The following is a 25515-nucleotide window of genomic DNA, read 5'->3' on the forward strand; positions in this document are numbered from 1 at the left end:
AAACAATTACCGTAACTTATTTGCTGGAGGCGCGTCTATTCTCCTCAACATTTACTTGATGTAGCCTACGGTAGCTAGCCTAGGTATCACGTTCCCTGTGGTGCAATTTCTTTTGTAGTTATTCATGTAGTTGCCTTTTCCTAATATAATTTTACCTTGAAGAAGTTGAAATTTGTTGCATTTTTAAAAATATATTCAGGTTCCTGATGAGGGCTTAAGTTAAGCCGAAAACGTTCGACTGCTAAAACTATTTGTAAATATGTAAAATATATTGTTGGAATGCTCAGCCCTGTTGTAGGCAATTGCTGTGTCTTATTAATATCTAACCAGTGGCGTACCGTGATCACTTTGACAGGGTGTTCAGTGACGGCAAAGCAACAGCGGGGGGTCTGGGGGGCCTCTCCCAGAAAATTTTTAAAATTAACATTGAATTTGATGAAAGCATTTTCAGCACAAATTCTGAACATGAACAGAACTGACAAAAATAATGTTGTCGGAATGGAGAAGAATACAAAATAGATATTTATTTGACAGCGCCTATTGAATGTTTGAACGCCTATTGAATACATAATTAAGGTGTTTCAGCAATAAGGTACAATACCAGTAACATACAAACACTCTAATTACAAAACGATTAGATGTGTTGTTTTAGAATGGTGCATCAATGATATTGGCTGTTGCCATAAGCTTTGTTGCAGATTCAGACAAGCTAGTCCTAATTTACTGGCATTGGGTGCATACAAAACATTTTATCTTATCTTGTTTCCAACTCTGATCACCTCAAACTCTAATCCAACAAGCTAAAACTTGCTACTGCCTGGGATTCCCCCAATGACGCGCCAAGGTGTTCAGATCAGCGAGTGAACAGCCTGGCTGAATTAAAACCATTGCTGTTTTCGCTGCCTTCCCAAGTAGCAAAGATTGGCGTCTAGCCAGCTCCACGCTAGCGAAGTTATTGGCGACGCGCCAGCGATAATCGCCAGCCAGCCGCCACCGATCTGCTCATCGCATAACCGGCGTAACGCTGGCGAAATTCAACAATAAAGTCGGCTGTGCGTAAGCACCTCGATGGCGAAAGTCGCTCAAGTTAGTTAACGGCGCGCTGTCTGTACACCTACGAATTTCGCTAAACTTACTGGCACGTTTTTCCGGCTGCGCGCACTGTCGCTGGACTGACGAATGTCGCCCTGATGAAGCCTCCTTTTTTTCGGCCACCAGCACCAGCTGTTGTTTTGCGAAATTATCAAAACAAAACACTAAAACTTTTTGAAGCATTTTGTGTATTAATTGTCTTTTTGTGGTTAAAGCGAGACGCAATTCAAAAATGTAAAACAACGAAAACAATGAAGATTTTTAATACACTGACTTACCACAGCTCCATTTTCGTAACGCAATGCTAAAAAATGTTTCAGTAATTAATGAATGGCGGTTTTTCTGATCATTTGTAATACAAATAACAAAACAATTTACAAGTCCAAGCCATGGGAGAGCAAAGCTAAAGACTATAAACATGAGATTATTTGTAAAAGCCCAGCAGCTGTTAAGTGAATTTTGACAGTTTTCGCGAAACAATAATTTTTAAGCAAAAAATTCTATTAAAAAAAACTTTCTTGGTTTTCGAAACTATAATGAGTTTGATTAAAATGTTTGCTTGCAAGATTTACCCTAGGCCTAGGGTAGGGGTAAGTAAAATTTACTCCCGGTTAGAAACCAATTGTGTACTACGTACCACAGTATCATAACTATAAGCATATATTGTAGGCTAGGTATTGCAATACGTCAAAATCACAGCACTGGAAGAAAATACACAGCAACATCAAGAACACTACCATTGCTTCCACTGTACTCTCTGATGTAATAAAGGTTAATACGAAGCTAGCAGAGAAATTCAGATTAATGAGTTTTTTGTGCTATCTGGCTTTGCTATCTGTCACCAGCCGCCTTCAAATACCGCTTCACTGCAGATTCGATATCTTTGTCCGTCGCCTTGGCTTGCCTTCGAATCACATCTGTAATAATACAAAATGAGCTCTCTGTGAAAACAATTTCGCTCACAACAACAACAACTTAATTACACTACTAACTCATTATTAGATAGCACATCTTATGATCGTGGATTAAATGTCGAAAATATGTAGTAAGAATGACGCAGAATTAGGTCAGCGCGTCATAATCACCACTGTGTATTGAGCGGGAACATTTGCTGTTGTATGGAATATATCCAGCTGCGATTACCAGCGCTGTAGGTCTTGCTTGCAAAGTGTTAATCCGAAGTGCTAATTCACATTGGCTGGCAATATTGTCGTTTTTATATCGATTCAATGTTGTCGGACATTGAATCGTTGTTAAAAAGGAAAACTAGGTTAGTTGACATCCGAGGGGAATACACGTGTCTTCATAGTTCAGAAATGTTCCCGCTGTGGGTTAGTGACTTCAAACCCTCAATGGTGACATCATAACGGAATAAATGGTCAGATTTTATGAAAGGCGGTATGCAGTTGAAACAATTTACTGAGCTGCGAGCAGTTGAAACAATTTAGTGTCGTTAGATGGTCCCGCAATACCGGATTACAATCCCGATAAAGCAGTTATCGCGTGGTGCAACGATTCTATTGCAGGACGTCGCCCAGACTTCAACAACGCTAAGTTATCATTTTAACATTGTTGCAAGTTTAATTTTATTTGCTTGTGCTATCGTTACTTTGGCCTCCAAGCACGCAGATTTGGCCGCCGAGAAGGAGCTTTCGGTAGGCCACGATGGCTGCCGAAAAAAAACACGAGTTTTGAGGCCTGCCCTAGTTAACAATTTGGGTTGATCCTTTCCTGAAAAGCATAGGCTAGGCTAACAATATATACTGCATCATGTTGGCATCAAAAAAGGTTTTGCCATTTTTTACATCATAATAATAAACCAGTAGAGTAGTAGACTACTATTTCTGGTGCTTTCGTGTGTATCTCTAGTTTTAGAAGCACTGTGAACACAAATCAACACAACACTTCAAAACTAACCGCAGCTATATCTTCTTAGAAACATCGTCCATTTTCCAGGAATAGGTTGAATGCCATTCTTTGCTGCGTTTGTCTGGTTGAATGGCAGTCACCAGGTTTCAGAATCAGATCCAACTATTATGCATAATTGCCATAGTGCCATTCTCTCCATCAAACTCTATTATATGATATTGTTCCATTTCTGTATCTCTCGTCCAAGAAAACCTTGTATCAATAATAGGCTATGAACAAAACTACAGTTAGTTAAGAATAAACCTGTGAACAAAGCACATGTAAAACAAATAATTCCTCATGGTTTGTTCCGATCTTAATTTTGTAATATAATATATACAAAAATTAAATTAGTAATACACAATCTATACAGCAACCAGTATATACCTGTACCACAGACTAACTTCAGACTTAGGTTTTTATTGCATTGTAGCACTAAAGTACTGTAATTGCATTACCGAAATCTCTATCAATGTGCCTAAAAACCTGCTGAAAAAGCACGATAGCCTAATTTGTTTTGTAGCTATTTCCTTATCTACTTTTGCCTTAAGTTCATTGGTAGTTACATCTTAAATGCAATAAAACATGTTCACATAAATTACGTGTAACATTATTTAGTGGTTTACCGCAAGTGACTAGAATACTGAATACCAGACACCATCAAATCAACCACTTAGTGAATTTGTTAGCAACACAATTGCATATCGCAGTAACCTAACGACTAACTAACGAGGTCCCTAACCCTAAGCTTTATTACACAGCAGTCTACCCAATAACTGAGCAAACAGGCTTCAACTGAATCAAATCAATCGCGTGTTTGAAATGGCACGTGACTTCAATCAAGCGCAACTAAAACGGAATGAAGCGCGGCCTTTCGTAAGAAACTCGACAGCGCGTTGTCAGCGGAAAACGAGCAAAAATCGAAAGCGCGTCTCTCGCACGAAAGTCGACCGCGCGAAGCCAGCAGAAAACGATGAACTTTGAAGAAAAAAAGTCATGACGATATTCGCCATCCAGGCGCTGGCCTACCGCTAACGATTTTCGATGTCGCCAATGTGAGCGCTCGCCGCCCTGATGACGCCAGCTGCACGCCAACTATTGCTACCTGGGTTGTGACATCATTTTTCTTAATTGTTTATTTTAAATAGCACTCGCCAAGCTGTCAGTGTCAGTGCACACTGCACGGTAGGCACTTTAACAAGCAGATTTCTAATAAACCACGAACCAATCAGAAGCTACGCTGTTCATGACGTTATCAAGGTTGCGCCGGGCGGCACAACTGGGGGCGGCACTTTCAGACTACGATTTTTGATTATAATCTGATAAAAAAACGCATTTCATTTTCAAATGTTTTTTCTTGAAGGGGCGGCAAAATCTGAATCCGCCCCGGGCGGCACATTCCGGCACATTCCCCTAGCTACGCCACTGCTTAAAGGTAATGACCGAAAAAAATTAAAGGCAATGACCTCAAACGTTGGAGTATTAAAATTAGAAGGGGACGAGTTTTGCAATTGAAAAGAAAGCAATCAGCGTGCAGCAAGATGTTAGAATATCATGAAAGTAAAGAACATCGACAACCGATGGAAATTTTTTTTTTCTGGATTTCTTGGGGTGTTCAGTGAACACCTTGAACACCCTAAATATACGCCACTGTATCTAACATGTAAGAAAAAGGTATAAATGGGAAACATACAAAAACTGCATTTTTGGTGGCCGGTTTGGGGAGGGCTTGAGCCCCCTTAGTCCCATGCTGGGTGCGCTACAGCCGGTAGCCTACTGGTGTTCTCAAACATGCTTGGCTCAATGCTCAAACATAGGCTACACTTTTTGTCGAGGGCAGACCTTTTTGCGTTTATGCAAAGCTAAGCCTGTCTCCCTCCCAGGTAGCAATAGTTGGCGTGCAGCTGGCGTCATCAGGGCGGCGAGCGCTCACATTGGCGACATCGAAAATCGTTAGCGATAGGCCAGCGCCTGCATGGCGAATATCGTCATGACTTTTGTTCTTCAAAGTTCATCGTTTTCTGCTGGCTTCGCGCGGTCGACTTTCGTGCGAGAGACGCGCTTTCGATTATTGCTCGTTTTCTGCTGACAACGCGCTGTCGAGTTTCTTACGAAAGGCCGCGCTTCATTCCGTTTTAGCTGCGCTTGATTGAAGTCACGTGCCATTTCAAACACGCGATTGAGTGGAAACCTGTTTGCTCAGTTATTGGGTAGACTGCTGTGTAATAAAGCTTAGGGTTAGGGACCTCGTTAGTTAGTCGTTAGGTTACTGCGATATGCAATTGTGTTGCTAACAAATTCACTAAGTGGTTGATTTGATGGTGTCTGGTATTCAGTATTCTAGTCACTTGCGGTAAACCACTAAATAATGTGAGACGTAATTTATATGAACATGTTTTATTGCATTTAAGATGTAACTACCAATGAACTTAAGGCAAAAGTAGATAAGGAAATAGCTACAAAACAAATTAGGCTATCGTGTTTTTTCAGCAAGTTTTTAGGCACATTGATAGAGATTTCGGTAATGCAATTACTTTAGTGCTACAATGCAATAAAAACCTAAGTCTGAAGTTAGTCTGTGGTACAGGTTGTTCCAGACGGTTGTTCGCCTGGTCAAACGTCATGTAGAAACCGTTCGGGTCTACTGAATATTACGTCATGGAAATTCCTAAAACATGAGCCAAAATTGCACCATCGTCCGTAAGACCTGGGTCAAACCTGTTGAAACCGGTTTAAACATGAAATGTTGCGTCGCCTTTGAGTTATCACAAAAATTTTTCTGATTCATTCTCGAAGTTGTTTGTTGGAAGTCGGTCGCACATTTAACTGGTTTATTTGGTGCTTGCTAGCTGGACAAATTCTCCGTCTTTTATCCAAGTAATCTGTATCGTAGTGACAGTTTTGAGGTGTAAGGCGTTGCATCTCGATTTCGATAGCCGCGGGCTAATTTTACAGAAATACACTTATTGAAAAGAAGTTCAAGTGTGTGTTTCTTCGGTCATTATATACAGACGAACGGATTCGGGAACTTTATGTTAAAATTTTCCCACGAAGAGATTATGGTTTACCGCTGTGAGCATAAAAAATAAAAGACGATTTTTGTCAGTTGGTAGGTCAAGAAGAAATTAAAGCAAAAAATAAAAAATAAAAGACGAGTTCTTGTTAGCTGGTAGGCCAAGAAGAAATTAAAGCAAGAAAAATAAACGACGAATTTGTTAGCTGGTAGGCCAAGAAGCACTTGAAGGCATAAAATTAAACGACGTGTTTGTTGTCAGCTAGTGCAGAAGAACTAATTAGAAGTACAAGAAATAATAAAAGAAGATTTGTTGGTTGGTAGTCTACACTCTTACAGAAGCAAAGAAAAGTAAAGACATTTCTTCTCAGTTTGGTACAGAAGAAAAATAACTTTGACAATCATTGGCAAGAAAGAAGATTAAAAGACAATCCATCTGTGCTTGTAGATTCAAGTGGAAGAATCCAAGCAAGTTTGTGGACTTTAGGACTTCATACTCGTACAGCTACGGTATCGTGCATTTAAATTCTTTTTTGTATTTTTACGGTCTTTGCAGTTAAGTTTTTTATAACTACTGTAGCCTAATAATTTGTGTGTTTGTGTAACTTAATTTTTTTTAATTGTTAATTTAGCCCCAACATTTAATATGTCTACACTCGGTGGCGACAAGGACTCGACCGCCGTAGACTCGACTGAGTTTAAGCCTGATGATGTTCTTTGCGGTCGGGCAGGCCATTCTGGGGAGGGACCCATTAACGATGAGGCTAAGTCAGTTCGAGAGGCCCGGCATCTTAGACGGGATATTTTGACTCAAATTGGGAAACTTTCTGTAGCCCTAGGTTCTTTGAGTGATAAGCAGGAACTGTTAATTTTTAGATCTAAGTTATCTACTTTAGAAGAGGAATTACGGCATTTCCATGCTCTTTTGACTAAAATCTTTAACTCTGCAATCTTGGCAGAACTTCGTGATAGGGTAGATCCCGAATTTAACTCGTTAAAAAATAACTTTGAACAAAAAGAAAGTGAGTTCTCAGATATGTTGGATGCTGACATACATCCTGAGGATAGCGCCTCAAATGTAAGCACTAGGATGTCTAGGACTTCGTCTCGGATAGTGGCACAAATTAACCTGCAGCTAAGACGAGAGGAGCTCCAGATACAAGCTGAGGCCGAAGCGAGAGCAGCTGAGGCTGCCGCGAGAGCTGAGGCCATTCGAGCTGAGGCTGCCGCGAGAGCTGAGGCCGAAGCGAGAGCTGCTGAGGCTGCCGCGAGAGCTGAGGCCATTCGAGCTGAGGCTGCCGCGAGAGCTGAGGCCGAAGCGAGAGCTGCTGAGGCTGCCGCGCGAGCTGAGGCCATACGAACTGAGGCTGCCGCGAGAGCTGAGGCCGAAGCGAGAGCAGCTGAGGCCGCCGCGAGAGCTGCTGAGTTCGCACTCAAAGACGCTCAGTTGAGGGCTGAACAACGTAAAGAGGTAGTTTTAGCTGAATATCGATCAGAGGTGGGCTCTCGGCGTAGCTCTAAGAAGAGCTCTTCTAGGCATTCCAGAAATGAACATCAATCGCAGTTTAATTTACATAACCTTTTCCAAACGCCCGTTCAACCTGTGAGTGGACCAGGGCAATCCACACGTTTTCCAGCTGTTTCAGGAGGTCTCGGGGCCGCGGCTAAGGGTCTTCCGAATGCTGTAGAGCCAAGGTCTGCGAATTACAACCGAACTCCTCCCCCAGAGCGTACAGGTCACGGGGCCGCCATTAGTAGTAATGCTTTGCCCCCTTCACAGTTTTCTGCGCCGCTAGGTTTTGGTCGCCCAGCTACACGTAATTTGAGTGGTTGTGAGAGGCGTATCGCGTCTCCTGATTTTAACGTGTGTGAGGATCGTGATCGGGCTGTGCACGTGACTGAGCCCACTCAGCCCCTTAAGGGATATAGCTTGTCTTCTCCCGCTAAATCGAGTTCTCAACAGCAGGATTGCTTTTTTGAATACCAAAATAGTAGGACGTTTTTCGATAAGGCGGCCTTGATTGGTTACGATGGTAATAATATGCCATTTATCTTCTTTAAAAATCGTGTTACGGCCTTAATGGCAGCTTCGCCCTTTAAGGGGACTTGTTTGACTTTGTTACAAGCAGCTTGTGTTAGAACAGCTGCGCAAACGATTGCTAATTTGGTTTCTGACACCCCTGGCTTGTCAGAGGAAGACAGGATAGAAATGTCGTTAGCTCGCTTGTCCCAGCGTTTTGGGGTTCGTGGAGGTCTTTTTGCAGAACCGGAAATTAGAAAGTATCGCTATGGTAGCAAATTGACTTCGACCTCTTCCAGTGATCTGAAAGAGTTTAAAGATGAATTATCGCAGTGTTTGCTTTACGCGCAAGCTTATGGTCAGCGTGACAAATTGGAAGGACGTTTTGTTTTGGATTTGGCTAAGCGACTCCCGTTTGACGCTAAGCAGCGTTATCTTGACTTTTTAGGTGATCAGTATGGTGGCACTAATGAGCCTACTTTTCAGAGTTTGTTCGATTTTGTTGTACGAGAGGAAACGCGTAAGTCGACTGATTTTAGCATTATGCTAATGGGCGATTCTGGTGAGTCGCAGCATTTTAAAAAGTTTGGCAAAGGAAAATTGCCTTCATGTCCGGTTAGGCAGACGTCCGTAAAACCCCACGATGATGTGATGTCAGGGAGTTCGCAGTACTCGACTGTTGTTGGCGCACCGCGCGGTGGTGAAGCCAGACGTAAAACCCTACCGGCATGCATTTGTTGTTCGTCACGTGGTCAAGTTGAATATCATTTTTTGTCTAATTGTAAAGAATTTTTGCGCTTGACACCTAAAGATCGGAGAGATGTCATTGTGAAAGCTGGCAAATGCTTGAATTGTTTGCGCCAGCATATGGTTAGGGATTGCGTTCATGCAAATAACTGTCGTAAGTGTGGGCCTAACAACGATAGGAAACACTATTTTCTTCTGCATGATTTTTATGTGACGTCACATGATTCTCTGGATTCTGTTGGGAAAGATGATGCTCGTGCCAGAGTTCCTGTGCGTAATGTTAAGATTGGAAATGTTAAAGCAGCCTTTAACCGCGTTACTGCTGCTCGTGTTTTGAATCCAATGACTGACAAATCGAAGTTGGTGTATTGTCAGCATGATCCTGGTTCGCAGTTGACGTTTGTTTCGAGTGACTTGGTGTGTGAACTTGATCTTAAACCGTACGATAAAGCGTCGTTTAAAATGGATACCCTGGCTGGTCAGAAAGCTACTTGTGCTGACCTTGTCAAACTCAACATCCAGTCGTTAGAGACAGATGAACTGTTTTGTGATATAACTTCGGTGGTTAACCCAGCTTGGGCTGATGATGTTAAAACTTTACCGCATAAACAAGATTTAAATGGTTTCCGTCATTTTCATGACGTGAATATGTTTCATTTGAATGATTGTAGTACTGTAGATGTACTGATTGGCAACGACAACGCTTATTTGATGTGGGCAAAAGAAGAACGTGTTGGTGAAAATCGTAGTGAACCGCATGCTTTACTCACTCCTCTCGGTTGGTTGGCTTGTGGTGGTAAGTCACCCTTAGATGAAAGCGTTGCTAAAGTGTGCAGAGTGCAGACGTCTTCAGAGTCGGATGTCATCTCTGGCTTTCAGCGTAAAATTGAGTCTCGCGATATGGAAATAGCAGACCTGAATAAAGTCATTCAGGATTTGACCTTGCAAAATGAAACCTGTGAATTGTCTCGCAATGATAAGTTGGCTAGAGAACTTGTTGAACCGAATATTGAGTTGAAAGATGGTCGATTTGAGATACCTGTTCCGTTGAAGGAAGATATTGATCTACCTAACAATTTTGTGTTGGCGTCAGATAGAGTTGCTGCTTTAAGAAAGAAAGCTTTAAAACAACCTGAACTTCGTGATTTCCTTACTGACACCATGAAAGATCTTAAATCAAATGGCTATATTGAGCGTACTGGTGAAGCAGGAAATGTCAAGGGATTTGAATGGTATTTACCATACTTTGTTACGTCACAATTAAAAAAGCGCATTGTTTACGATGGCAAGTCTGAATTCCGAGGAACTTGTGTTAATGATGTAATGTTTTCGGGTCCTGACTTGTTAAACCCTCTGGTAGATGTCTTGGCTAGATTTCGGCTTGGTAGATTTGGTCTCATGGCTGATGTGACTAAATGCTTCTTTCAAATAAAGTTACCTGAGTCGCAAAGGGATTTGTTTCGTATATTGTGGTTTGAAGATGATGACCTTGAAAATGGTAGGATGGTACCATTTCGTTTTTGTGTACACCCTTGGGGAATAAAGAGTAGCCCGTATATCGCTTGCTTGGCTATAAAGAAAATGATCGAGCAGAATCCCAGCAGTGCTGGTGAATTGACTCTCTGCAATATTGCAAATAATATGTACATGGATGATTTTATATTTTCGGCTGATAGCAGGCGCGGATCTAGGAGTTTTTTTCGGGGGGGGCCAGAAAATTTGAAAATCAATTAAACAGAAAGAAAAAGATAAAACAGATATTAACAATGATACTACGACAGTAGCGTAGCCAGGAATTTTGAAAGGGGGGGTTTTTACGGCCGGCGGGCGAAGCCCGTCGGCGTCTTCGCCAAATGCGACACCCAGCGGCGGGGGTCTGGGGGGCAGCCCCCAGAAAATTTTGAAAAATTGCTTTGAATTTGGTGCATTCTGGGAGCATTTTCAACAAAAATGTGGGTATAAATATTCCTGTAAAATGGTGATAAGATCATGTTTTCTTCGGATTTTTCGGTAATAAACCTAAGTCTCTATGTTTTCTTGTTGCTAATTCCTGGCTGAGATATTTAAATGTTTGGTATTGGCAAAACTCGCTCTTTTAATGCAGTTTCGTTTAAAATTAGGAAAACTTTATTTTAGAGAAACAGAGACTGAAAGCATTATTCTCAATATCGTGATGTCACACGCGTGCCAAAGGGGGAGGGGGTTGTAACCCCCCCTCCCCTTGGCTACGCCACTATACTACGACATATACGATATGCCATAAAATAAAATATACATTAAAAGAAACAGCCATTTCATCAATTGTGAATGTTTGAAAAATACATTTTGCTTGAATAAAAATTGCTAAGCATGCAAAGTAAACTTGAAATCTGGTTTAAAACCCTGTATGCAGTGTCCATGACCAATTGGATGTTTGTATGTTTGCAAGCATAGACGGCAATTGATTGAAATTATAATGAAGGCTAAAAACTATAAAACAGCCATTCAAGGTTTCAGATTGTTTCAACTGACGTCATTTGGTTCAGCATTGGTTTCAGCTGAGTCAGCTCCAACAAATGTTGCTATTAAAATGCATTTACAGTTGTATAACGGAATAAAGGAGTCTGATCGATGGATGATTTTAACCATAATAATAACAAAAAATTACCCCCCCCCCCTCCCAGATAAGTAAAGTCTGCCGTGGGACTAATATCAGTTGTGTAGACGCATATCAAACGATTTGATGCGGATACATAGAATTTCAACAATAATTCCTCGCAACATTTCGGGGGGGGCCCGGGCCCCCTGGGCCCCCCCCATAAATCCGCGCCTGGCTGATAGCTTAGAGGAAGCTCAGCAAATCACTCATGAATCAATTGCTTTGTTTGATAGCCGTGGGTTTAAACTTGGTAAGTGGAGTGCTAACAAGGAGGCTATGATTGTCTTGTCAAATTTGGATAATGAGATGCTTTCACCTTTGATTCGTGACATTGACTTTCAGACTGAAAATATGACTTTGCCATCAGCGAAGACATTGGGTTGTGTGTGGCAAACCGAGTCTGACGAGATGCGTATCGCATCCCAGGTAGCAATAGTCGGCGTGCAGCTGGCGTCATCAGGGCGGCGAGCGCTCACATTGGCGACATCGAAAATCGTTAGCTGTAGGACAGCGCCTCACTGGCGAATATCGTCATGATTTTTTTTCTTTAAAGTCATGACGATATTCGCCAGTCAGGCGCTGTCCTACAGCTAACGATTTTCGATGTCGCCAATGTGAGCGTTTTCTGCTAGCTCTGCGCCGTCGACTTTCGAGCGAGAGACGCGCTTTCGATTTTCGCTCGCTTTCCGCTGGCAACGCGCAGTCGAGTTTCGTCAGATGGTGTTGGTTGAGCTTCGCGCTTGATTAGAAAAATTTCGTCATCATACCATTTAGTTGCGCTTGATTGAAGTCACGTGCCATTTCAAACACGCGGTTGATTTGATTTGAAGAGCCTGTTTGTCTGATTAATTGTCTTTTCACTCTTTTGCGCTTGCTCAGTTATTGGGTAGACTGCTGTACAATAAAGCTTACTTTGCACTTATTTTGCTGTACCCGGTTACGCCTACAGCATGTAAGAAAGTGTCGAAAGAGGGAACTGTGTCCTAGTTTATTGTGTTTTAACCTTAATTACATGAAGATTTAAGCAAGCTAACAAACGCTTTCTTTTTGATCTGGAGGAAAAGTTAGAAGCAGATGCGGATGCTTTGGCAGCTATTGTAAGTCACTGTACTCATTTGTTATACACTTTTATGCCACAAGCTACATGTGTGGTAGGCCATGTCGGAATAGGTACATGCAATCATATTCCGACATGGCTACACCAGCCTTATGTCATGCAACAACCGATCAGTTAAATTCTAACATGACGTGTTGACAAAATATTTGTTATTGCACCTATAAAGTAACTGTTGTCATATTAGTTACATGTTTGTTTTCGCTTTGCAGGTGATAACGACCGTAAATCATAGGCTACTCAAAAAAGATTAGAACCTCCCAGACAGCAAAACCCGTCATTTTTACATTGATGTGACGTCTGCGGACATTGAACCAATGTAAAAATGACAGATTTTGCTGTCTGGGCTTTTAATTATTCAACTGCTCAGTTACAATTTTTAAAACTTGTTTGTTTTGCTCTAAACGCTTCCACATACATTTTGTGTGCAGAAATACTTTAGTTTGTAAAATAGAATCATGTTTATTAAACCAATTTATGATGATTTTTAAAGAATAACCTAACGATTAACCAATATACAGAACGTGTGGTTGTTTGGTTTGAGTTCACGATCTAGACTTCGCTTGTTACCTTGTTCAGTTCTAAACTGACTATTGAGTAACGTGTGGATGTTCATTTAACAGCGATGGAAAATAACGGTTTGAGGAAATGATTGTACGGAAACTGTGTGGAGAGTTATGCGACTTTTAATGAATGACGATCTGGCCGCTCAGTTTAATTGAAGTGGAAAAAAACGAAAAAACTGCCTTTCTTGATTTGAAAATAAAAAAGTGTTATTTGGTAAGTTTGTATTTATATAATTGTATATTTAAGTAGTTTTACGAGCTACCGTCAGTAATAAGTGCTGCAATGCTATTGCTAACACCATGCATACTACAGTACGATGGTGGAAAATGCCAGGCTTCTTTGTTTTTATGAATGGAAGTTAAATATAAATCAAATCAACTGAGGATTGACAAATTGGAAGATTTATCAAGGAATGGAATATTTTTCTGTAATATAAACGTTAAAATGTGACAACGTCCTGTAATATATCAGTTTCTACTATTTAGCCATGCCTTCCCAATATCACATGCGTGGTTGTTGTTGCAGGATAAAACACTGGTTTCAGCAGCACCTTATCACAAAAGATATTTCAATAATGCTGAGTATTATCACTGATGAATTATATTAAACCCTCTCCCCCACCGATGTGACGCTAACGTAACGCTTTACATACCCCCCCCCCCCGTCGCAGGCGTTACGTAATATTTGAACGTTCCCTAATTACAATTTTGTTTTATTACTACCCGTCTTGCTACGTCATTGGGGGGTTTATACAGTACATTTAATTGCAATGAACCCCGCTTATGTCCTCATGCAGGTTAAGGACACTTGCCATCGGTTCGATCCCTAATAATGAGTTAGTAGTGTAATTAAGTTGTTGTTGTGAGCGAAATTGTTTTCACAGAGAGCTCATATTGTATTATTACAGATGTGATTCGAAGGCAAGCCAAGGCGACGGACAAAGTTTTCAAATCTGCAGTGAAGGGGTATTTGAAGGCGGCTGGTGAGAGAAATAAAAAAAAAAGAACCGGGCAAACAAAACTTCCGGCGCAGATAAAAATTCGGACGATACATGAACGCTATCTGTTTTTTGATTGTCTGTTGACCTTTTAGTGTTCTCTTTTAACATCTTGCTGCGAATTATTATTTTTGCGTGCCTCTTAATTCGGTTTGCTTCCTTCGTACAGTAGTTGTATTCGGGAAAATCTTATCCCGACAAGCTATTGCCAAACACTGTTGTGCCACTGCCGTCTATGCACTAATATTAATTCTTGTGGTGAAGTCGAGTTTAATGTTATTAATCATTTAATTAATATCTTTAATGTTGTTATTCAAACGTGTTTTCGGAGGGGTGTTTTGCCGCCAGTCCTAATCCCTAACATTACCCCGAACCAAAGCTCTTTGGCGTCAAAACGACCTGTTCCCATTTTTTTTTTATATTTACCTAATGGATGTCGGAACGCAATAATCACTCATGATTGTTGGTATACTGCATGTATCCTACGTGGATGTTTGAATTTTGTGCTATCTGGCTTTGAAGGTTGCCAGCATGACAGCCACAACAGATGTGCAAACGAAAATGCGTTATGGTCGTCGTTCAGGTGGCCCTTCCCTATAATTGTGGTTGCCGTGTTGGCAACCCTCAAAGCCAGATAGCACAAAAAACTCATTAATTTGAATTTCCCTGCTGGCTACGTATTAGTCTTTATTACATCATAGAGTACAGTGGAAGCAATAGTAGTGTTCTTGATGTTGCTGTGTATTTTCTTCCAGTGCTGTGATTTTGACGTATTGCAATACCTATCATATAATTATGCTTATATAATTATGATACTGTCGTATGTAGTACACAATTGGTTTCTAACCGGGAGTAAATTTTACTCACCCCTACCCTAGGCCTAAGGTAAATCTTGCAAGCGAACATTTTAATCAAACTCATTATAGTTTGGAAAACCAAGAAAGTTTTTTTTAATAGAATTTTTTGCTTAAAAATTATTGTTTCGCGAAAACTGTCAAAATTCACTTAACAGCTGCTGGGCTTTTACAAATAATCTCATGTTTATAGTCTTTAGCTTTGCTCTCACATGGCTTGGACTTGTAAATTGTTCTGTTATTTGTATTACAAATGATCAGAAAAACCGCCATTCATTATTACTGAAACATTTTTTAGCATTGTGTTACGAAAATGGAGCTGTGGTAAGACAGTGTATTAAAAATCTTCATTGTTTTCGTTGTTTTACATTCTTGAATTGCGTCTCGCTTTAACCACAAAAAGACAATTAATACACGAAATGCTTCAAAAAGTTTTAGTGTTTTGTTTTGATAATTTCGCAAACAACAGCTGCTGCTGGTGGCCGAAAAAAAAGGGCTTCAGCAGGGCCACATTCGTCAGTCCAGCGACAGCGCGCGCAGCCGCAAAAACGTGCCAGTAAGTTTAGCGAAATTCGTTGGCGTACAGACAGCGCGCCGTTAACTAACTTGAGCGACTTTCGCGATCGAGGCGCTTACGCACAGCCGACTTTATTGTCGAATTTCGCCAGCGTTACGCCGGCTATGCGATGAGCAGATCGGTGGCGGCTGGCTGGCGATTATCGCTGGCGCGTCGCCAATAACTTCGCTAGCGTGGAGCTGGCTAGACGCCAATCTTTGCTACTTGGGATGTTCCTTAAAGCCCTTAGCTAAACACACGCGTCGAAGTATGCTCAGTCAGCTTGGACAAAATTTTGATCCGCTAGGCTTTGGAGCGCCATTTTTTCTAAAAGCACGCCTTATACTTCAGCAATTGGCGATAGACAAGTTTGATTGGGTCACCGAGGTCCCTGATAGCTTTGTTAAAGAGTGGGAGTCGTGGCTTCGCTCTTTGGACCTGCTTAAGGATTTTTTGTTACCGAGATGGTATTTTGCAAACTCTGGCAGTGCCGTTCGGATCGTGAACGAACGCCCTTTGGTACCTTTGAGTGACGACCCTAGGGAATTTACTGTCATCACCCCTGCCTCACTTTTGACCCCATACTTAGACCCATACTGTGCTGTTGGGCAACCACATGATCGTGACCAATTAAGAAGGGATTATCGGTTCAATTTGTCACTTTCTCAGCAGTTTTGGAGTAAATGGATCGATTTACTTGCCAGGTCTTCAGGGCCGAAAAAAATGGCTAAAAATGGCCGAGAATTTGGAGCCTGGTCAACTTGTAGTGGTAGGTTCTCTACAGGACATTGGTAAACGTGGGAAGTATCAACTTGGGAGGGTGCATGAGGTAGTTCCACAAATTAGGAAAGGGAAGCCTGTGGTTCGTAGAGCTAAAGTTGCCGTCTGCAACTATGATGAGAGTACGGGGAAAGTGAAAGTAGACTATGTGTTGAGGGATATTTCGTGCCTCGCCCCCGTAAAGAACACCTAAGTGTTAGGGTTTGAGCCTGGTTTTGTCTGCGGTGGCCGACACTTGTATGAGCCCAGAACAGTCGGTTATTATCGCAACCATTGTATATAGCGTCATTTTTTGCGTGTACCTAATACCTATGGTACCAATTTCATGTATCGTCGTGTTTATTCTTATTGCTGTTCATTCTTTGCATGTCCTTTGTATTTGCGTATTAACTTAAACGTGAGTGATTCAAACAATTTGTGTATCATGTGTTTTTATTCATTGGCTCACAATTGTCGTCAATTCTTTTTTAGTTATGCCATGTCAGACTGTCATAACTAGGGGCCGCTATGTTCCAGACGGTTGTTCGCCTGGTCAAACGTCATGTAGAAACCGTTCGGGTCTACTGAATATTACGTCATGGAAATTCCTAAAACATGAGCCAAAATTGCACCATCGTCCGTAAGACCTGGGTCAAACCTGTTGAAACCGGTTTAAACATGAAATGTTGCGTCGCCTTTGAGTTATCACAAATTTTTCTGATTCATTCTCGAAGTTGTTTGTTGGAAGTCGGTCGCACATTTAACTGGTTTATTTGGTGCTTGCTAGCTGGACAAATTCTCCGTCTTTTATCCAAGTAATCTGTATCGTAGTGACAGTTTTGAGGTGTAAGGCGTTGCATCTCGATTTCGATAGCCGCGGGCTAATTTTACAGAAATACACTTATTGAAAAGAAGTTCAAGTGTGTGTTTCTTCGGTCATTATATACAGACGAACGGATTCGGGAACTTTATGTTAAAATTTTCCCACGAAGAGATTATGGTTTACCGCTGTGACCACAGGTATATACTGGTTGCTGTATAGATTGTGTATTACTAATTTAGTTTTTGTATATATTATATTACAAAATTAAGATCGGAACAAACCATATGACGAATTATTTGTTTTACATGTGTTTTGTTCACAGGTTTATTCTTAACTAACTGTAGTTTTGTTCATAGCCTATTATTGATACAAGGTTTTCTTGGACGAAAGATACAGAAATGGAACAATATCATATAATAGAGTTTGATGGAGAGGATGGTGCTATGGCAATTGTCCATAATAGTTGGATCTGAAACCTGGTAACCGCCATTCAACCAGACAAACGCAGCAAAGAATGGCATTCAACCTATTCCTGGAAAATGGACGATGTTTCTAAGAAGATATAGCTGCGGTTAGTTTTGAAGTGTTGTGTTGATTTGTGTTCACAGTGCTTCTAAAACTAGAGATACACACGAAAGCACCAGAAATAGTAGTCTACTACTCTACTGGTTTATTATTATGATGTAAAAAATGGCAAAACCTTTTTTGATGCTAACATGATGCAGTATATATTGTTAGCCTATGCTTTTCAGGAAAGGATCGACCCAAATTGTTGACTAGGGCAGGCCTCAAAACTCGTGTTTTTTTCCGGCAGCCATCGTGGCCTACCGAAAGCTCCTTCTCGGCGGCCAAATTTGCGTGCTTGGAGGCCAAAGTAACGATAGCACAAGCAAATAAAATTAAACTTTCAACAATATTAAAATGATAACTTAGCGTTGTTGAAGTCTGGGCGACGTCCTGCAATAGAATCGTTACACCACGCAATAACTGCTTTATCGGGATTGTAATCCGGTATTGCGGGACCATCTAACGATCACTAAATTGTTTCAACTGCTCGCAGCTCAGCAAATCGTTTCAACTGCATACCGCCTTTCATAAAATCTGACCATTTATTCCGTTATGATGTCACCATTGAGGGTTTGAAGTCACTAACCCACAGCGGGAACATTTCTGAACTATGAAGACACGTGTTTTTCCCTCGGATGTCAACTAACCTAGTTTTCCTTTTTAACAACGATTCAATGTCCGACAACATTGAATCGATATAAAAACGACAATATTGCCAGCCAATGTAAATTAGCACTTCGGATTAACACTTTGCAAACAAGACCTACAGCGCTGGTAATCGCAGCTGGATATATTCCATACAACAGCAAATGTTCCCGCTCAATACAACAGTGGTGATTATGACGTGCTGACCTAATTCTGCGTCACTCTTACTACATATTTTCGACATTTCATCCACGATCATAAGATGTGCTATCTAATAATGAGTTAGTAGTGTAATTAAGTTGTTGTTGTTGTGAGCGAAATTGTTTTCACAGAGAGCTCATTTTGTATTATTACAGATGTGATTCGAAGGCAAGCCAAGGCGACGGACAAAGATATCGAATCTGCAGTGAAGCGGTATTTAGTCTAAGCGTAAAACGTATTGACCTGGAATAAATTGCGACCTTAACAAACTAGGTATCGTTGGAAAGCTTAACTCCTCTAGATTAAGATTTTCACTCTCCTCCAATCAGAGACCCTTGGCAAAAAAAGTTATGGCCGTTTTTGAAGCAGCACCTTGCGCCGCTAGTGGCGAAACTGTATTTTTCCTTTTGCACAAGTTTTTAGGCTCATTTTTAACTTTTTTTCCTATGTGTATAAGAAAGAGACAACTCACATTTGATAAAATATTATTTATATTTAAATGACGTCACTCTGACGTCATCAAATTAAAATTGCTTACCTATTACTCTCAGCCCATTGATAATTGCAGATCTAATACATTTGTTCTAAAAAATCGTTTTTAGACATAACGGAGCTTCATATAATGATTCAAGGGGGCATTTGTACCCCAGGTCCGGTATAATGACGAAACTAAACGCTACAAGTGGCTAGAGTATATTATGGGCATTATACAAAAAATGCGAAAATTTTTAAAACTCTACTTCAATAATTATGCCGTGGAGTGTTTTTGTTTTATTATCTTTATCCTGCATTGCGGGAAAGCGGACTTGAGCGCTATGCATCGGTGTACGCCTTCCGACGTACACCTGACCCACGCTGCAGCCGACTGCAAGGTCTGTTTCCGGTTGTCTACTCTACTTATGACTTAAATTTGGTACTACCCATTACTCGAAATCGATCACTGGGTAGAGGCAATTATCGTAAAGTTTCTTGCCCAGAGAAACAACAGCAAGTGCGGGTGGCTGGAGTCGAACATGCAGGCTCTCGAATGCGAGCCCAACGCGCTAACCACTCGGTCACTGCTGCCAGTGCCCAAGGCGTGTAACTATTGTTCTTGTCGACGGTGAAAATTCGACTCACACTGCTAGTGGATATGCCATGTCTAAGGAGTACAGCTCAACTATCCAGTGGAATCTTTCCGGTAGCTCAAATTTGGGCAATAGGCTACACAAATAATAATATTTATTTGCATCAGACAAAGCTGTCAATATACAAAACAAAGAAATAATACACAAACTGCAAATGCACAAATAACGAACAACAACAACGAAATAATACACAAACTGCAAATGCACAAAATCTCACTAAATAGGCTATCTAATGTTACAAGTTTACAGACAATAGTACGGTAGTGTTGCAAGTTAGAAGAACTGAAAGTATTCAGAACGATAAAAACAATCAGATGACATGGCAGCCATCATAACTAGATATCAGCATACATAGAATTATTATAATGAAGACGATAATTTGATATACGATGGCAATCGGACCTCATCAGGGAGGCAACAATAGAGTTTGTTTGTTTGTTTATCTTTATCCTGCATTGCGGGAAAGCGGACTTGAGCGCTATGCATCGGTGTACGCCTTCCGACATACACCTGACCCACGCTGCAACCGACGGCAATGTTTGTTTCCGGTTGTCTACTCTACTTATGACTTAAATTTGGTACTACCCATTACTCGAAATCGATCACTGGGTAGAGGCAATGATCGTAAAGTTTCTTGCCCAGAGAAACAATGGCAAGTGCGGGTGGCTGGAGTCGAACATGCAGGCTCTCGAATGCGAGCCCAACGCGCTAACCACTCGGATACTTCGCATCTTCCAACAAAAGAAAAAACATATTTCCGAAGTAATGCATCAAATGTTATAATGTTGCACAAGACTTGATGTTCACGTACGCTATAATGTTTAGGCAAATTGTGTATAATTCTAAATGCATTATTGAAGGCAACACGCAGGCGATTAATGTTACGTTGATGATAATTTTCCCACAGATGACACGCATACATTGGAGTACAATATGAACGGAATAGAACGTTTTTAATATCACTGGAGCACTTGTAAAATTTTGATTTTAATTTGTTGGCAGAACAGATCATTTATTGAAACATGATCAAACCGTCGCAATCCTCAGGGCAGTCTTCTTGTACGCAACTGAGATTGCAACAAGTTTCCCCACGACACTCTCCACATGCTGTACGCACTTTAAGCCATGTTTTCTGCAGCTGCAAGACATTGTACCACATTGAGTTTTTGTTCCTTCTTTGCATTTGCATCGTACAACGTTCAATAGCCATTCTGGTGCCGGATCTAAATTGGCCTTTATTGGCATAACTGCACCTGCTGCGTCAGCTTTCCATCCCCATTGTGTGAGATCCAAGATTTCAGTGTCAAGATGCTTCCACTGACATACCTGAAGCAACAGTTTTATATCAACTTAGATAAATCAAGTCTTGCTGCCATAAAATTTTTGATTTGTAGTAGCCTACACCACATGTTTATGCTAGTCATATTATAACGCAACTTGTTTTGCTATAACTTGCATCTTTTCCTTACCGCAGTTTAATAGCGCAATTTGCTGTAATATTTTGAAGTTACCGACAATAAACAATTTTTGAAAAATATCTTCAAGTGGTATAATCTATAGAGCAAAGACGCTTTTATACTAAATGATTACGGGTATTGTGTTACAATACCATTAGGCTACGCACTATTATTTCACCTGCAAATGTACTCTGAAGGAATGAAAACGAATTGCAGCTTCGGTGGGTGGCAATCTTTCAGGATGAACAGTGGAAGCTGTTGCAACCATCTGCATGTACTTGACGTACCGTAGTTGGCCAAGTGAATCGGCAGGTTTTGCACTAAAGCTTGATGGATCAACAAAATATAGCATTACTATCGGTGAATCTCATTCAGACTGGTAGGCTACTCAGCAACATTTTCATTTCTTCTTATTTAATTAACTGTGCACCAATACAGTCCCAGTAACTAACCTTTTCAATAACAAATCTCTTCCAGCATCAGCTATTTGCTCACGTGTAGAATCTAATCACCCAAATACATCAGCATATTGTTGAAATTCTTCCTTCTTCAGGTAATTGAACATCTTTAGCTTTCCTAAGCAACAAGACAGATGACATAATTAATCATTGTCACCAAATAATGTGTGCATACACTCCATACATTGGCATTCCAAATAAAAGTATTACAATATTAGAATAATATTGAGTGGATTTGGTAATGACTGCCATCTGAATTCTTGCATATCTTTTAAAAGCTGATCAGAAAATGGTAAAAATGTACTTTCAGACAAGCATGGTTTAAGCAGTTCAGAAATATATAAAACACTGTAACAAACACTATAGATAAAACACTGAAAGCAAGATTAAAATGTAGCCTACTGCTACCAAAGCTGATTAATTATATTGGTACCTTGTTGATATATTGCAGAAGTTGTATCACATCCACTCCAAGCATGAGCAAACAGCAAGTAATTTTTGACACACCTCATGCACCTTACAACTACTTTCGCTCTCTTCTTTTTCTTTTAGATATTGATAAAGATGACTGTCACCAATGTTTTGTGCATAGCTGATTAATGTCTTCAGTCCACCTCGTTTCACTTCTTGTAGCTTTGATAAATTATGAGATTGGCATTTGATGCATAAACTTTCATTATAAAAAGCTTGATTCTGATTTTCCATTATTCAATTATCTCCATAACATCTGAAAACTAGTCTATCAATTCTAACTGTTTAATAAACTAAGCTATACAACTTAGAAATCATTACCGGTATTTCATAAAAATCTTTAAAGCTGTAAAGAGAGAAAACTAACATCAGACCTAGGAAAAAAATGGCCACACAGAACATTTGCTTTTTCAAACTTAATCTATATCTGAATATGTTATAGCCTTTACAGGTGGTCTCAGAAGTAACAAGAACCATAGCTCCTACTGGTAGGCTGGCCTCCTTATTTAACTGATAGTGTGTGCAATTACCAGAAAACGTATTGTTGCATGGATATCACTAGAAGCTACCAGGTCTCAATAAACACCCTTCCTTTGTCAGTTTGTGCACCAGTGCACTGGTAACAGTGGCCTACTACTACTACCATACTGCATTCATTGGTACAAATACTTCACACCTGCATGCAATGCCATTTAAAATCCAAGATGTTAAATGAAAGAGAAGTCAACTAAAAGAACAACAGTAAATTCAAAAATTTAACATAAGCTAGAGATGATAAGACATGCTGCATGTAAAAAACATTTAGACCTGTTTCCTTTAACTTTCATCATAGCCCAGCATACCGTACTGTACACTGTTATAGGCCTAGTGCACCTGTGTAATGTGTATCGCCTGCTGCCCGGTACCCTATCTAACGTTTTGACTTCTGTTGCAAACCAAATTAAATGAATAACCTGACATAACTTACGGTACCGATAATGATGTTCTTGCAAACAGTTCCCAAAACAAATTAAACTACGGTAGGCTTGCCTGGTACGGTACTCAGTTCTGTGATATTTAGGCTAGTACTGCAGCCAGTGCAGAGTGGTAGATCAAGAATCTTTGCTGTCCCAAACCTACTCAGTACTGCCTAGTTACTTACAAACCTCATGGCTATTTTTTTTTTCTTTTTGCGCAACGCTCAGAGTTCAAGATGGATACCACTACATGGCTAATAAGCTGGTCAGTGGTCACCGGAGCAACTTCGACTGCCAGAATTTTACACGGCTTGCTGTTTCTGCTGAAAACATAGCTAGATTAGCTGCGCCACTAGCGGCGCAAGATGTTGCTTAAAAAACGGCCACAACTTTTTTTGCCAAGGGTCCCTGGTTGGAGGAGAGTGATAATCCTAAACTAGAGGAATTAAGCTTTCCAACGATACCAAATTTGTTAAGGTCGCAATTTATTCCAGGCGGCCCTATATTTTCGCATTTTACGCTCAGACTAATTTGAAGGCGGCTGGTGACAGATAGCAAAGCCAGATAGCACAAAAAACTCATTAATCTGAATTTCTCTGCTAGCTTCGTATTAATCTTTATTACATCAGAGAGTACAGTGGAAGCAATGGTAGTGTTCTTGATGTTGCTGTGTATTTTCTTCCAGTACTGTGATTTTGACGTATTGCAATACCTAGCCTACAATATATGCTTATAGTTATGATACTGTAGTACGTAGTACACAATTGGTTTCTAACCGGGAGTAAATTTTACTTACCCCTACCCTAGGCCTAGGGTAAATCTTGCAAGCAAACATTTTAATCAAACTCATTATAGTTTCGAAAACCAAGAAAGTTTTTTTTAATAGAATTTTTTGCTTAAAAATTATTGTTTCGCGAAAACTGTCAAAATTCACTTATGCAGCTGCTGGGCTTTTACAAATAACCTCATGTTTATAGTCTTTAGCTTTGCTCTCCCATGGCTTGGACTTGTAAATTGTTTTGTTATTTGTATTACAAATGATCAGAAAAACCACCATTCATTAATTACTGAAACATTTTTTTGCATTGTGTTACGAAAATGGAGCTGTGGTAAGTCAGTGTATTAAAAATCTTCATTGTTTTCGTTGTTTTACATTTTTGAATTGCGTCTGGCTTTAACCACAAAAAGACAATTAATACACAAAATGCTTCAAAAAGTTTTAGTGTTTTGTTTTAATAATTTCGCAAAACAACAGCTGCTGCTGGTGGCCGAAAAAAAAGGGGCTTCATCAGGGCGACATTCGTCAGTCCAGCGACAGTGCGCGCAGCCGGAAAAACGTGCCAGTAAGTTTAGCGAAATTCGTAGGCGTACAGACAGCGCGTTGTTAACTAACTTGAGCGACTTTCGCCATCGAGGCGCTTACGCACAGCCGACTTTATTGTCGAATTTCGCCAGCGTTACGCCGGTTATGCGATGAACAGATCGATGGCGGCTGGCTGGCGATTATCGCTGGCGCGTCGCCAATAACTTCGCTAGCGTGGAGCTGGCTAGACGCCAATCTTTGCTACTTGGGCTGGCCCTCTCCGCCATTCTAAATTTTGTAGACGAGTCGTATAAAATTTTCGAACCACACTTTTCTTTTGCCTGCCCCCTGCAACCTAAGTTGGTAGACTTCCCTTTCGGGTGCATCGCCACCCCAAAATGATATCAGGCCGTCCTCGCCGCTGCGTCGTGTTGAAGGCCGGTTCTTTGAAGTTTCTGACCTGGCTATGTTTAGGCTATTGTGTTCTTCTCGCAATGTCACTTATTTTGTAGGCCTACTCGTACGCTGTTGATCAAAATAAAGAGTTCATCATCTCGATACGTGGTCACAGCGGTAAACCATAATCTCTTTGTGGGAAATTGTAACATAAGATTCCCGAATCCGTTCGTCTGAATGTAATGACCGAACAAGAAACACTCCTTTGAAACGTATATTCAAACTTGTATTTCTGTAAAATTAGCCCGCGGCTATCGAAATCGAGATGTAACGCCGTACACCTCTAAAAAACTGTCACTACAGAACAAACTACTTAGATAAAAGACGGAAAATTTGTCCAGCAAGCAAGCACCAAGCAAACAGTTAAACTTGCGACTGACTTCCAACAAACAATTTTACGAATGACCAGAATAATTTGCGATATCTCAAATGCATGTAGACAGTAACTGTGACGCAATAATGAAAGACATTGTCACGCAATTCAAACCGTTGTTCAAAGGTAGTGATGCAATATTTCATCAGGTCTTACGACCGATGGTGCAATATTTGGACATTTTCTAGCAATTTCCATGACGTAAGATGCCAGCTAGGTTAAGTAGACCATAACGGTTTTTATATGACGTTTGATTTGGTGAAAATTGTCGGGAACAATACGAAAGCCACGATAGCGTCATGGGCAAAGAAAACGATTTCAAATTTTGTGAGACAGTGACATGATTCGACTCTGTCTGACCAAGCGTGACTAACTTTTTCAGGATAGAATGATAAAGTTTAGTTTAGCTCAGA

At 40.5% G+C, this 25515-nt stretch overlaps 1 protein-coding gene across 1 annotated transcript; it reads right to left on the reverse strand.

Moving 5' to 3' along the window:
• Positions 1-20654: 20654 nt before the first annotated feature.
• On the reverse strand, positions 20655-22248 carry LOC145780154 (uncharacterized). The gene is made up of 4 exons (XM_082591864.1): positions 22071-22248; positions 21538-21589; positions 21264-21411; positions 20655-20954 (listed from the first exon to the last, which is right to left on the reverse strand). The coding sequence occupies exons 1-4, from the start codon at positions 22246-22248 to the stop codon at positions 20655-20657; spliced, it is 678 nt and encodes a 225-aa protein (XP_082447990.1).
• Positions 22249-25515: the final 3267 nt, after the last annotated feature.

The sequence above is a fragment of the Aplidium turbinatum genome, chromosome 11 (assembly GCF_918807975.1).
Source record: "Aplidium turbinatum chromosome 11, kaAplTurb1.1, whole genome shotgun sequence".
Lineage (NCBI taxonomy): Eukaryota > Metazoa > Chordata > Ascidiacea > Aplousobranchia > Polyclinidae > Aplidium > Aplidium turbinatum.

Coding starts and splice junctions, on each gene's coding strand:
- LOC145780154 (XM_082591864.1), bottom strand. CDS start 22,248: ATGGAAAATCAGAATCAAGCTTTTTATAATGAAAGTTTATGCATCAAA. Junction 21,590..22,070: donor AGAAAAAGAAGAGAGCGAAA/GTAGTTGTAAGG, acceptor TTGGGTGATTAG/ATTCTACACGTGAGCAAATA. Junction 21,412..21,537: donor AGAGATTTGTTATTGAAAAG/GTTAGTTACTGG, acceptor TGATCCATCAAG/CTTTAGTGCAAAACCTGCCG.